General features: G+C 40.0%; 1 protein-coding gene and 1 long non-coding RNA gene across 2 annotated transcripts in view; one reads left to right on the plus strand and one right to left on the minus strand.

Annotated features, from left to right (window-relative positions):
• The window catches only part of LOC134624878 (USP6 N-terminal-like protein), a 33,167-nt gene that overhangs the window by 12,319 nt on the left and 6,946 nt on the right, over window positions 1-13,902 (plus strand). Inside the window, exons 3-7 of the mRNA XM_063469997.1 lie at window positions 6,748-6,833; window positions 6,926-6,965; window positions 7,050-7,130; window positions 10,163-10,270; window positions 10,895-11,004. Of these exons, the coding sequence (XP_063326067.1) occupies window positions 6,748-6,833; window positions 6,926-6,965; window positions 7,050-7,130; window positions 10,163-10,270; window positions 10,895-11,004 (425 nt within the window). The remainder of the gene's footprint in view (window positions 1-6,747; window positions 6,834-6,925; window positions 6,966-7,049; window positions 7,131-10,162; window positions 10,271-10,894; window positions 11,005-13,902) is intronic.
• On the minus strand, window positions 1,654-5,261 carry LOC134624883 (uncharacterized). The gene is made up of 4 exons (XR_010093664.2): window positions 5,022-5,261; window positions 3,167-3,277; window positions 2,286-2,564; window positions 1,654-1,766 (listed from the first exon to the last, which is right to left on the minus strand). It is a non-coding gene; the product is annotated as an uncharacterized LOC134624883 (long non-coding RNA).

Raw genomic sequence — 13,902 nt, forward strand, 5'->3', positions numbered from 1 at the left:
CTGCAAAAATTCACCTGCAAAAAATTCAACTGCAAAAATTAACCTGCAAAAAATTCACCTGCAAAAATTCACCTGCAAAAAATTCACCTGCAAAAATTCAACTGCAAAAATTCAACTGCAAAAATTCACCTGCAAAAGTGATGACCTTAAATGACCCAAGCCAGAGCAATCAGCACTAGATCGAGTCGAGCGGCTCTCAGCCAATTAAATTACGCTGTTTGATCACATGACATCGTTAGCCAGCAGTGTGTCTCCTAGAAGATAGCTGTTTAGAGGTGAGGGATTAAGGCTGTATCCCAATTCAGGGTCTGCAGCCTTAAAGTACGCAGCCTCAACGATCCTCAAGGGCCGCGTACTCAAAGACCGCTAAGGCCGGAAGTGCGAGGCTCGTGAAATGGGACGGTCTAGCCTCCGTCGCACTGCCCAGGTTGCCTAGCAACCATAACACCAACCGCTGGAAACGTTTCATACAGCTTTGTTTGACAGAAATGAAGGAGAACATATTTTGTTCGTGTGTTTCTACACGAGCTTTGTGTGATTTAATAAGTCACACAAAGCTCGTGTAGATGTAGCCATGAGGCTGAAACCGCAGGACTGTAAAACATGATTGTTGGCCTTCATATCTGTACTGAACAGTCATTTAGGATTAGCTAGTAAATAACAATTAGCCAATGTTGTTCATGAGACTAAAGTCAGTGTAAATATGATATGGCCAATATTATAGTAATCATTATAAGTTATTACAGCAGTGAGTTTGAACTCTCAAATCAAATCACTTCTATTGTCACATCACATGTGAGTGAAATTCATGTGAGTGAACTCTGTGTCTAACACTGAGCTTCAGTAAAGATTCAAGTTCCAGTTATTTATAAGTCCTATCACCTTAAATCTTCACTCAAAGACAAATATTTTTGACAGTGTATATGTATTATATATAAGAGACAAATGTTGTTCGTTTGATATGTTGGCATTACTAAATTTGGCTCAATGCTCACATATATGTGTAAAAAGAAAATGTACGAGCTGTGATAACTGTTGCTGATAGAATGAAGAGTAGACTGATATATGAAATATTCCTTTATTGGGTGAGAAAATCAGACCATGTCATAACTGCTTTAAGTCATACAGAATAGATATCAGAGCCTTAAACAGGCTGACTTCTGCTAAATGGGTCAAACTGGGCAGAAAGTATACAAACACATAACATCCTTATAGAATATGATGTAACACTATAGATCAACTTACCTCTGAGTATATAAAGCATATAAACAATTACAGCAATATGATGCAACAAACACAGCAGTACTACTAATCCAAAATACTCAAAGCTTCATAGAACTGAAACAAACATTTATTTTTAGCTCCATTCTGCTGCTGATACATACTTTAGGTTTCTGAATATTAAACTTGTTGCTGCCTTTCATAGTGTGTAACTTGAAGGCCCTGAGTACTTTCTCCCACACTGAAAACACTGGAATGATAACATTATTTGAACATTACCTAATAAGACTGATTCAGGACAGACAATTAGTTATGTTAAACTTTCCTAGCAGTCCTTCACAAACAGGGAACAGTCTGTCTATTCTCTCCATCTGTCAGCTGCTGCTGGCTCTTCCTCCTCCTCTTCCTCACACACTGCTGAGTTTGTCCTGGTGGATCATCAGGGGTGCAAAGCCTCACAGATGATGTGCAGCAGTGGGTCCCTCAGTCTGTCCTCACTCTGGACACTTGCAGTCGTCACACATGGAAATCAAATGTGTGATAAGCTGCAGGATTCAAACACAAGTGTAACTTATAAATACATGTTCATACTTTTATTCCACAATCAGAGAGAAAGAAACAGAGAGAGAGTGCAGGACAGACAGACAGGTGACAGTCTCAGGTGTATACACTGCTACAAAACAGCACAAGAGAAGGAGGATTTAGTGTTTGTGTTATTACGAGTGCTAAACAAGAAGAGTTCCAGATGGTCCAGTGGACACATGTGTGACTCCTGTGATTAAAGCATCTTTCTTTCAGCTTAACGAGTGAACCGTCAGCTCGTTCAAACACACGTTAAAGTCCGTTTGGCTCGACACCACCGAACAGAGGCAGCAATATAACATAGCTAACATTAACAGTGCAGTGAATCCTGCTTGTGCCGTCATATTCAGGACTGCAAACCGAGCAGCATCACTGACTTTCAGCTTGTTGTGTTTGTGGATTTATGACTGACTTTAATTATCCATAAAATCATCACATTCTCTGTAAGAGAATCAATGAGTACTAAAAATGTGCACCTTTACCTGTGTGTTTTCTGGAACAGGAACAGGGTAATATCTGTGACCCAACTCCCACAGCTGGTTGGGGGACTCATGTTGTTTTCTGTTCGCAGTGGATGGTTGTCCCATCCACTGCAAAATGTATTAAAATTATCCTCTAGTCGAGGAAGAAAGATGTAATGGCAGCAAAAGAGGTGTGCAACATTTGAAATGTCAAGAAGGCCTTCTTCCTCAGGGTTGTGAAGAACATCGTAGTAAATGCATGTAACGGCCACCCAGAGGTCTCTCCACAGTCGCTCTATTCTGAAATAATATATAAAAAATATTTAAATTAGGTATGGCCTTTCTTTTGGTGTGTATGAGAAATTCCCTGCTTGTTTCTAACCCTACATGAAATGTGTGCATGACAACAGTAATAATACATTATCAGGGCATGTAGGAAGGACCCAGGCATATCACTTAAAAGGTGTCAAAAGGGTTGTGATGATCAGTGGCAATACATGAGATGACAACCAGACCATTAACACAGAATGAACATTCTTGGAAGGAAGTAACAGACTGGAAAAGGTGTGTGAATAACTAAAAATAGGGCAGAGTCCTGAAGGCTCTTTGGGGTTTGTAGGACCTGTCCAATATTTTCTTCCTTGAGGGGTAAATAATGGAAATTGAAAGAAACAACAACAACAACAAAAAACAAAACAAAACAAAAAACACCTAACACATATCAGACAATATATCCTGCTGGATAGGGCACTGTTCTCTAAAGACATATTACTATAAAACTTTTTTCATAAAACTATACCCTTTAAATGTTTATGTATTTTTAAATAATGGAAATAAAGCTGCAACACCTTCCATCTTATGTCAGAAACATTTGAGGTTGACAGTATTTTATGAGAACAAACCTTTGATTGTGCACACTCATTCCTGAAATGAAACTGCCTCTTCCTGTGCCACGAACAGTAAACATCAGCCGTGCAACCTCCACATTTTCCCATCCGTGGTTGCCACGAACCCTGAAAACAAAGAAGAGTACCCCAAAACATTCGAAGCTTTAAACAAACTTAGATCTGATGATAAAGAACAACTTATGCCTTAATCAGAGTGTTTTTAAAAAATGTAAAAGAATCCTTAAAGTCTTTGATTGCTACTGCTCTAGAAGGCATAAAACATGAATTGTCTCATGAATGCACTTTCCAGCATGTGTCAGTATAAAGTTTAATTTAACACAGCTGTTAAAACATTTTTCAGGATTTACCGGGTTGATAACAATTATTTAGATTTATTGAATTTATAGGAAATTACACAAGTGCCATCTTGTATCATTATGATCTGTGTAAAGAGACAATTTTAAGAATACTTTTGCAAAAACACGTTAAAGTTGGAAGTAATTGGCCGATGTTCCACTCTTGAAGATCAGCTGTGCCCATTTGTTGCACATTGTGGGAATGGAGAAGTTGAGGCCCTTGCAGGCTCCCCACAATTTTCCCCAAACTGAGCGACCCAGCTAATTCAACACCTTTACTAAGCAGTGCTGTTATGTAATTGGATACAAGGGGTGAGATAGTAATATTTTCCCTCCTTGGTTGTAGCTCCCTGACATTACAAGGGTAATCATTTTATGATGTCGGGTTCAGTGTTACACCAGGATTTCAAATACAATATCATCATCAATAAGAATTAGTATTATCATTTCAGAATTGTAGGTAACCACTTTTAAATGCCACTGACTACTTATTTGTTTAATTTGATGTATTCACTCTAGGAGAGCGCAGAGGGAATATCCCGTTTAACTTATGCTATCTGTTTAAGTTTAGATAGTATTTGTAAAGATATTGACCATATCCTTTTCTGAAAGTGTGGATATAATGGATGGGGTAAGGTACTGGCATGCCACAACTTTATAGTTGTTAAATTCTGGGTACAAGTATACATGCCCATCTTGTACATGTTTTTTTAATATTATTATTATCATCATCATCATCATCATCATCACCATCCTACCCAATTACATGTTTCTTTTAATCAGGTTATGCTGTTTTAATGACTTTACAGTATAATTTACATTGTGTTCCTTTAATTTTCCCTAATTGTATGTTATATTAATCCCATATTTCCGTTTTAATATTTCTAATGTTTGCATTGTTTTCTTCACTGCCTGGTCTGCCTCTGTCTCGCCTGTATGGATGCATTTACACCTAAATTTCCCCAACAAATGATGTTTTAATTCACCACTATTCCAGTGAAACACGAGTCTCCCATCTTCCTGCTACGGGTCTCGAGTTTTTGTTCACCAAAGCACACACCAACTTAATACTGACGGACATATCACTGCCCTATTCCCGCCTTGCCTGACCGTGTTTTGTGGCTTTGGTTGGTTCACTTCTCCTCACTCTTCCCCATTCTTGTCATTAAATCAGGCCGTTCTGCAACCATGGCAGCCATTCACTCTATGGCTTTATTCATAGTGTATTTTACCCCTTAACCCAATGCCGTTCTCGTTTCCCACATTATATTTGCAGTGTTCGTCTATCTATCAATATCTGCGGATTATGGTTTTGTACCGAGTATCCTATTTTGTAGAGCACAGCATGTAAAGGTTAGCTCGGTTAGCAGGATGCTAGCATGTAGCGCTTAGTGAGACACGCATCAGACGAGTTGAGCAAAGACCCCGTCTGTGTACCTTATACGTGACCAACGGATTTAAATAAAATTAACGTTTCAAAAGACAAACTTGAAGATAAAACATAATATACTTACCGGAGAACCGCCAGGGTTTGCCGCTGCCATCATGCCGCTCCTGAATTCAAAACTGCCTCTGCAGACAGGCAGGGGAGGCGCGGAAATTTTCTTTGAGTTAGTCAAACGTTTTCCTCAGTTCGAGTAGATGATAAAATAAAAGAAAAATGAATGGTATTTTAAGTAGGACTAGGCGTTCTGTAATGATCTCTATTTAGGAGAAAAACTTAATCACTCACCTCTAAACAGCTCTCTTTTCAGAAGACACTGCCATGTGATCAAACAGCGTAATTTAATTGGCTGAGAGCCGCTCGACTCGATCTAGTGCTGATTGCTCTGGCTTGGGTCATTTAAGGTCATCACTTTTGCAGGTGAATTTTTGCAGGTGAATTTTTTGCAGGTGAATTTTTTGCAGTTGAATTTTTTGCAGGTGAATTTTTGCAGGTGAATTTTTTGCAGGCGAATTTTTGCAGGTGAATATTTTTTGCAGGGAAATTTGGAGGATAAAAATTCAGTGTTATAAATTCAATGTCTAAAAATAGTTGGATTCTGATGACACTATATTTCTTCCATAGAAGTGGAGGAAGCAAGAAGAATGAGTTGAGTAAAGTTTGACTTATCTGACTGTTTGGTTTCACTTAATGCGCCTTATAATCCGGAAAATATGGTAACTTCTACCTTCCTTTAGCGTGTCTTTTTGTGTGGTGCAAAATGTTTCGTCGACATTGTTGTGTTTGTTGGGGAGAAAACTTACAAACATACAGTACAGCAGAGTCACGCTGCTAGGATCAAAGATTAAATTTGACAAACTGAACGCGTTCTGTACTGTACAGGAGACACGGCACGAGATTGATTACAATGGTCTACAGCCAATCAGGACGCAGAACACAATGTGTTGTTTAAAAAAAAAAAAAAAAAGGATGCAAAATTGCACCCAAAAAAATCAGCGAAACAGCGAGGCCACGAAGGGTGAACTGCGTTATAGCGAGGGACCACTGTATATCAAAGATTTCTGGACTCAAACGATGATTTTTTTTTAAGGCAGAAGTGATGATTTCTGGATGAGAGGGTGCAATTCTAATGATCAGTTAGTGTCACGTCAGTCTAAGCTGACTGACTCTTTTTGGAGACAGCCTGAAGTGGCCCCAAGAGGAACTGTAGCTTCTGGTACTTCTACAATACTTCAGCTTATCAACCCCAGACCTTACTGCTAGTTCTGTAATACCTGTAATAATAGTAACTGTAGCATTAAAGAGGAAGAGGAGCATCACAATATGCCTGTCCCCCCCCCCGCCACACACACACACCAAATAAATAAATAAATTGTGAAGATACTAACGACAAACACGATTGTGTGCAAAGGTTTGTGTATGGACCCAGATAGAAGACACATGGGGACCTAATCTGGACTTCTTTTGGCACAGCACTCGCAGGTCCTGTATCCAGGCCAGGCACAGGCCAAAAGCAATGAGGCAGGCTTTACATGGGTTATGTAAAAGTGTTATATGGGCCAGATGCAGGCCAGATGTAGAACTGACCCATGTAAGGAGCACCTATATCCATACTGTAGGACCTTGGGCTCATCAAGAGTCTTTAAACTCCATTTTGGGGCCTTTGTAGTTCCTCCTGTAGGGCAGGTGCACTTCAGCACAATAAGATCCTTTTGTTTATGTAAGTAATTGTACACATGTGCGTATCTATTTGTCTAGACTGTAGTTTGTAAGTTTATACCTGTTATTGTTTCCAGGGCAGGCAGGGCGGGGTGGAGATCTACCCCTGGGAGGATGCTGATTACAGCATCTACAAAGTCATCGACCGTTTCGGCTTCATGCAGTAAGTCTGTCTTCAAAGTAAAGTCATGCCGGTTGCTACCACTCTGCCCTGTTTTGTAGCATCTCATCATTTGTTTCTCTTCATTCTTCCAGTGAAGATGAGCTGCCGGCACCAACTGCACATGAAGAGAAGGTAAAGAGGCAAATGCCACATTTCTTTCAGGACAAATGCGTGCAGTAGGTTGTTTTTGTTCACCAGCTTCTTTTACTTTCATAGCTGAAGCAGCAGGAGATCGAGAGAGCAGAGAAATGGCTGAAGATGGTGAAGAAGTGGGATAAATACAAGAACAGTGACAGGGTGAGTAACAGTTCGCACACGGAGCACATGGAAAATTCAGAACAGATTTATAATGACTTCATTGCTGGAGACTTTAGACAATTGCTGACAAACATGTAAAATTGCAGCTGGTTTCTCTGATGTCAGCGAGTTTTGTAACACAGATTGAATCACAGCAAGTGTCAGTGTTGAGTCCAGAACATATTCAGCTCAAACTCCCTCATTGTGAATAATTCTGAATCAAAGCTTTTCACCAGAATATAAATCACACTAGGAGAGGAAAAAACCCACAATCTTCTCTCCATCCCAATCCATCTTGCTAATGATGTCCTCATACAAGCTTCTGGCAAGTGTCCCCATAAGTCTCACAAGCAGTCATTAGCAATAACAATTTTGCTGAAAAAATGATGAAATCAGATTTCTTATATGCTAATTTCATGTTTCCATTATATTTTTAAAAAATGTATTAAAAAATCCCATTATACAACGCCAGAGGTTGGGTTCTGACACTCTGCAGTTCAGGGTTAGTTTCTTTGGTTTTGCACCGACACTCTTCCTCACTAAGACGATGTGCGTCTTTGTACGGGATGTGTAAAGGTGGAAAATTAGCTTGACTGGAAAAACACCTACATTAGTGAGAGAGTCGCTGCTATGCTTATTGATCATTGTTACTGTGGCTGGAAAATCAATAGACTCAACCAGAGCAGCTGAGTGTACATCCACCATTAGCTTGGTCTCCACTAGCGTCAGTAAATCATCCATTCGCTTCCAGTTATCCTTTTCAGGGCCGCGGGGGGCGCTGGAGCCTATCCCAGCTGTCATAGGGCGAGAGGCGGGGTACATCCTGGATGTTAGGGTGCCTGGGTCATCGACCCAGTGTTTTGTGGTTTTGGTTCTTTGATTTTGTTTATTTCATTATATTATGGGTTATAGGATTATTCTTAGTTTAGGTTTTCTATGTGGGTTTTGTTAGAGTTTTAGTGTTCTGGTTTTCTGTCTGTGATCCATAGTTGCTGTCTCCCCTGTCTGCTGTATCCCCGTGTCAAGTCTGCGTCTCTGTGTTATGTTTCCTGTTTTACTTTGAAGGTCCATGTCTTATGTTAATGTGTCTGGTTTTGCTTCCTTTGTCTCGTTAGGCCTGAGTTGCCCCAGCTGTGTTTCCCTCCTGTTTCCCATTCCCTGTTTGCTCCCTCTGTGTATTTAAGCCCTGTGTTTCTCTGTGTCCGTGTTGTGATCTACCCTCATCTTGCTGTGTAAGCTTATTTTGTATTCTCAGTTTTGTTACCCTTTTGAGTTCAGCATTAAAGCTGTTTAAGTTCAGTGTGGGAGGAAGCCGGAGTACCCGGAGGAAACCCACGCAAACACGGGGAGAACATGCAAACTCCACACAGAAAGACCCCGGCCTGATGGTGGAATTGAACTCAGGACTTCTTTCTGTGCAGCAACAGTGCTAACCACCGTGCTGCCTAAATCATTCATAAATGATAAATCTCTGTGTTATTGTAAGGTCTTTACCATAAAATATAAAGCACCTTGCAGTAACTGTTTTGGTATTTGGTGCTATATAAATAAAAATGAACTGAGTTGAGTTTGATCCATCATTGAGCATTTCTGTCATCTGTCTTTGTTAAAAACATGAAACTTTATCGTGCTCGAAACATGAATTTGAGCTCTTTGTTAGCCTAACGCTCTCTTTTAAAGTCGTCATTGAGCTCGTTCTAGTTGTAATTCTAGTTGGAAGTTGTAACTGTAAACACCAGTCCTTTTCCAAATGACTGAATAAATAATACAATATGCACAGCTCCACCTGACTAAAGCTGGTGACAATAGTCTCTGTTCTGCTCTGCAGCTTTGGTGAACTCTGTGTAGTGGCAGCAGATCTCTGGCTGCTGTAGATTCTGGTTCAAAGAGCCACCAGTTTACAGCAGATCCCTAAAGCAGAACAAGCACTTCTGTCACCAGCTGAAGTCTACAGACTCAACAAAACTCTGTGCTATACACCAGCACAACACCAAGCTGACCAGTTTGCTCATAGGCAGCACATTAGTGTATAAGGACCAGAGTTAGTTGGTTAGCAATGACTGAACAAAGTCAGCGCTAGGAGACTGCAAGAGTAAATATCATGTTGCTGTCTCGGAAAGATGGAAAAATAATAATAAATAATTCAAAAAATATAGTTGTGCAGCCTGCCTAAGTAAAGTCCGTGTGGGAAAACCTGTGAGGGTACCATTTGTTCCTCTCTGTCCTTGTCTATGGCCCACGTTGTATTTTAACGGTCTGCAAAAAAAACAAAAAAAACAGAGTAATCAGAAAATTGTAAAAATCTGTAGCTTTGTTGTAAATGTAGGTGGGATTTTAAATCAGACCTCTGTAATAATCCCAGTTCTCATGTGGCTCTTCTGCAGCCCCTCATCTAAACTGGCCATGAATGTGAGGATAGAAGTGTAAAGTGCTTTATGAATGTGTGGCTAAAATGTGACTTGTAGTCTAAAGCACTTTGAGTGGTCAGTAAGCTGAGAAAAGCACAAGTACATCAAATACATACACAGCAATGAGAGCAAGCAAGGTGAATGTCATGAACTGTGTGTGGCAGGCAGGACTGGACCCGAACGCAGACTCACAGACACAGAGGAAAAAAACAAAGCAACAAACAGACTAAAAGTCAAGCTGAATACAATTAAGCATTAAGTCCAAAAAACAAAGCACTTGTCCCAAGACAAAGGATTGCGGGGGGGGGGGGGGGGGGGGGGGGATTTCCATGTTGATGAGTGGAGGTACTTGTGTGTGCAGTTATTTTGAGAAGTTGCAAAGCCAACCAATCCTGACAAGTTAACAGAAACTGTACGACAGAGAGATACTTACAAACCTGCTTTGAGTGCTCACGGAAAATGTTTTCAATGCAAAAAACTTTTGGTTTTACTGTGAACGGGGTCGTAGGCGATCAGTAGGTGGTTTAACTTTCTGATGATTCAGTCTTTGCAGCTTCTGTTCTCTAAACTTTGTGGCGTTTTATTCACTCAGTGTTTATGATTCTCTCTGCTCTCTGCTGTCAGATGGTAAAACGAGTATACAAAGGCATTCCCATGCAGCTCAGAGGCCGGGCCTGGGCACTGATGCTGGACGTGGACAGGGCCAAGAAGGAGAACGAGGGCAAATATGAGGTATTTATTCATGTCTGAAATGAGTCTCTTTGAAAATCTGTTCCGAGCATAAAAATAACTTGGACATATAAATAAGTTTTTTAAAAAGCTGAGAGATAAACATTGTTATAACTGTTATAAACTGTAGCTATGTTGTAAATGTTACAAGTCTAATGTAATAAAGTAAAAGTATAAAAGTAGCATGTTTAAAAAAAAGTTCAACAACAACAAGTTACAACAAAAGTGCAATAAAGTCAAAAACGTGCTTCAGTGAATGTACTTTTAATAAAATTCAGTATGTTGCAGAAGCTATGAAATATCAAAGCTGACAGTCTTATCACCTGGCACACTGCTCTGAACTGACACATATTTGTAAAGGATAAGATGGTCCACCAACCTGTAATCACATTTTCAGCGCATTCATAGATGCAATCACATTTTCTCTGATAGACGAGATGTTTCAGAAAACTGATGACACACATAAACAGTTAGCGTAATCAATAATAGATTCATTCTGACTGAATTTACAATATATATTCCCTGATATGTAAAACTCGTTTTTGTAGCTCTACTGAATGACATATTTTTCTTTCAGCACATGTACCTCCACATGTCCTTGTTGACTTTCGTCTGTTTTTCACTCAGAAAATGAAGGAGCAGGCCAGACTGTGCTCATCTGAGATCAAACAGATTGACTTGGACATCAACAGGACATTTCGAAACCATATCATGTTCATGGATCGCTTTGGAGTCAAGTAAGTTTCACTGTTGAGTCGGATTTTGCAGCTGAAATGGATTTCAGACGGATAAACGGCTCGGACTTTCTGTTCTCAAAGGATATTTATAACCGCCAAGCTCAGTGGTGGGATCCAAAGTTACAGAGACATATTTTCAAAGTACTGAGCAAATGATGTAACTTGTACATTAAAGAGGAATACAGTGTAAAAGCATACAGTTATCATATGCTTTCAGCAAAGTGTTAAGATTGTTAGGTCGCAGTGCTAATTATAGGACAACATTTAACAAACATCTGTATGAATTGTATGAATGGGTGTGATTGGGTGAATAAGGTAAGTTGTATGAAGCACTCTATAAGAGTCAGCCCATTTACCATTTACACTAGTGCAACATGAAACATAATAAACTAATAAACTTTAGACCAATATCTAAGCTGCCCTTTTTATCTAAAGTCTTGGAAAAAGTAGTATATAGCCAACTGATCCTGTACTTGAATGCACAAAATGTTCAGATTTTCCAATCTGATTTTAAAGTAATGCATAGCACTGAATCAGCACTTTTAAGAATTTTTAATGATATATTTTTATCATGTGATTCTGGTAAAAGTGTCATTCTTATCTTATTCGATTTACCTGCTGCATTTGACACTTTAGACCATGAAATTTTAATCTCCCGTTTGGAGCAGTGTGTTGGTATAACAGGTGTGACTCTGAAATGGTTCAGGTCTTACTTAACAGATTGAACCTTTTCAGTTCACTTAGGAAACTGTGAGTCCTCCCGTGCTCCGCTGTCTCATGGAGTACCACAGGGTTCCATTCTGGGCCCTATCCTGTTTTCGCTTTATTTACTTCCCTTGGGCTCAATTTTTAGGAGACACAGACCCTCTTTTCACTGTTATGCAGATGACTGCCAGATTTATGTTCCTCTTAAAAAGAAAGATGGGTCGTCTGTAAATCGTTTGCAAACATGTCTGGAGGACGTCAAGTCGTGGTTGGCGCTAAACTTTCTTTGTTTTAACGATTCTAAGACTGAAGTAATGGTGTTCAGACCTGCCTCCACTGCTGTTCTGTGTGTTGATTTGCAAACCCTGAAATCATTTTGTAAACCAGAGATTGTTAATCTGGGTTTTAAAATGGATCCTGAACTTAAGCTTGAAAGCCAGATCGGGTCGGTTGTAAGGTCTAGTTTCTTTCATCTGAGGCAGCTGTCCAAAATCAAGCACTTTCTTGTGCGACAGCAATTTGAAACAGTAATCCATGCCTTTGTAACCGTTCGGCTGGATTACTGTAATTCTCTTTATTATGGGGTGAGTCGATCTTCTGATTTTCAACTGCAGCTAGCTCTGAATGCTGCTGCACATCTTTTAACTGGCACTTGTAGATGCGAGCATATCACCCCAGTTTTATATTCACTTCATTGGCTGCCCGTGCATTTTAGGATCCATTTTAAGCTGCTTTTATTTGTTTTTAAATGATTGTCCAATGCTGCCCCTCTGTACCTCTCTGAGCTTCTTCATCCATACATACCTTCCCGGTCCCTCAGGTGGGCAGAGCAGCTCCTCCTGAGCGTGCCCAGGACTAATTGTAAGCTCAGTGGGGATCGGGCGTTTGCTGTGGCAGCACCAAAATTGTGGAATAAGTTGCCTTTACATGTTAGACAGGCACCTTCCTTATCTGTTTTTAAATCACGTCTTAAAACATATTTATTTACCTTGGCTTTCAGCACAGCAGGACTTGTTGATGTCTCTTAATCTGTTTCTTATTAATTATATTATTTTTTAATTTTTAAGGTATTCTATATGTAATTTAACAGTTTTCTCTTTTGTTTTATATTTGTAGCACTTTGGCCAACATTGTTGGATGTAAAGTGCGTTATAAATAAAGATGCTACCATATTCCCCTCTGTTTCTCGAGAACTACCAGATGCACACATTTTTGGCCTTCAGTCGTGTAGCTTCAGAATTAGTTAAGAGAAAAAGAGTAAACATAGCTGAGCAAGATGAATATACCAGCTCAAGTTAAAGGAAGAAAAAGAAAAGGTTGAATAAAAATGTTCCCTTCCTAGTACACACAAAAGCAAACTGGTAGACTGGCTGCAAAGGGGAAAAACCACAGTTACCAGTACGCTGTAACAGGAATGTCGCGATACCAGAAATATAGTAGTTGGGACCAATAGAAGTCCACGATTCTTCAAACCTATCTCGACACCTAAACAAAATGATTTTTTGGGGGGATGGTAACGTGCAGTTCAGGATAACACGAGGAAGATAATAATTATTTATTGTTAGCTGTCAGATTGAAGCTCATTCACTTTGAATTCTTTGAACAGATCTGGATCTTTTATGTGCTTTAAACTGGCGGTAATGGAGAGACGGTATTATTTTGCTGCATTCGCTTTTAAGATGCCTTTAAATGTGGGACACCTACAGAATATTTACTGTGCAATTAGAATTTAAACTAAGCACAATGGAGTATTAGGATGAGGAGTATTCCAGTATTAGGATATTAGAATACTCCTTATTCATGGTGGGAATGAGAATCAGCACCTCCAAATCTGAAGCCATGGTCCTCCGCCGGAAAAGGGTGGAGTGCCCACTCTGGGTCAGGGACGAGTTTCTGCCCCAAGTGGAGGAGCTTAAGTATCTCGGGGTCTTGTTCACAAGTGACGGGAGAAGGGGGGGGGAGATGGACAGACGGATTGGTGCTGCAGCTGCAGTGATGTGGCTACTGTACCAGTCTGTTGTGGTGAAGAGAGAGCTGAGTGTAAAAGCCAAGCTCTCAAATTACCAGTCGATCTACGTTCCTACCCTCACCTATGGTCACGAGCTGTGGATACAAGCAGCAGAAATGTGGCTGGACTCTCCCTTTTAGATAGGGTAAGAAGTTCAGGGGTGCGGGAGGGGCTCAGAGTAGAGC

This window comes from Pelmatolapia mariae, linkage group LG1 (assembly GCF_036321145.2).
Source record: "Pelmatolapia mariae isolate MD_Pm_ZW linkage group LG1, Pm_UMD_F_2, whole genome shotgun sequence".
Classification (NCBI taxonomy): domain Eukaryota; kingdom Metazoa; phylum Chordata; class Actinopteri; order Cichliformes; family Cichlidae; genus Pelmatolapia; species Pelmatolapia mariae.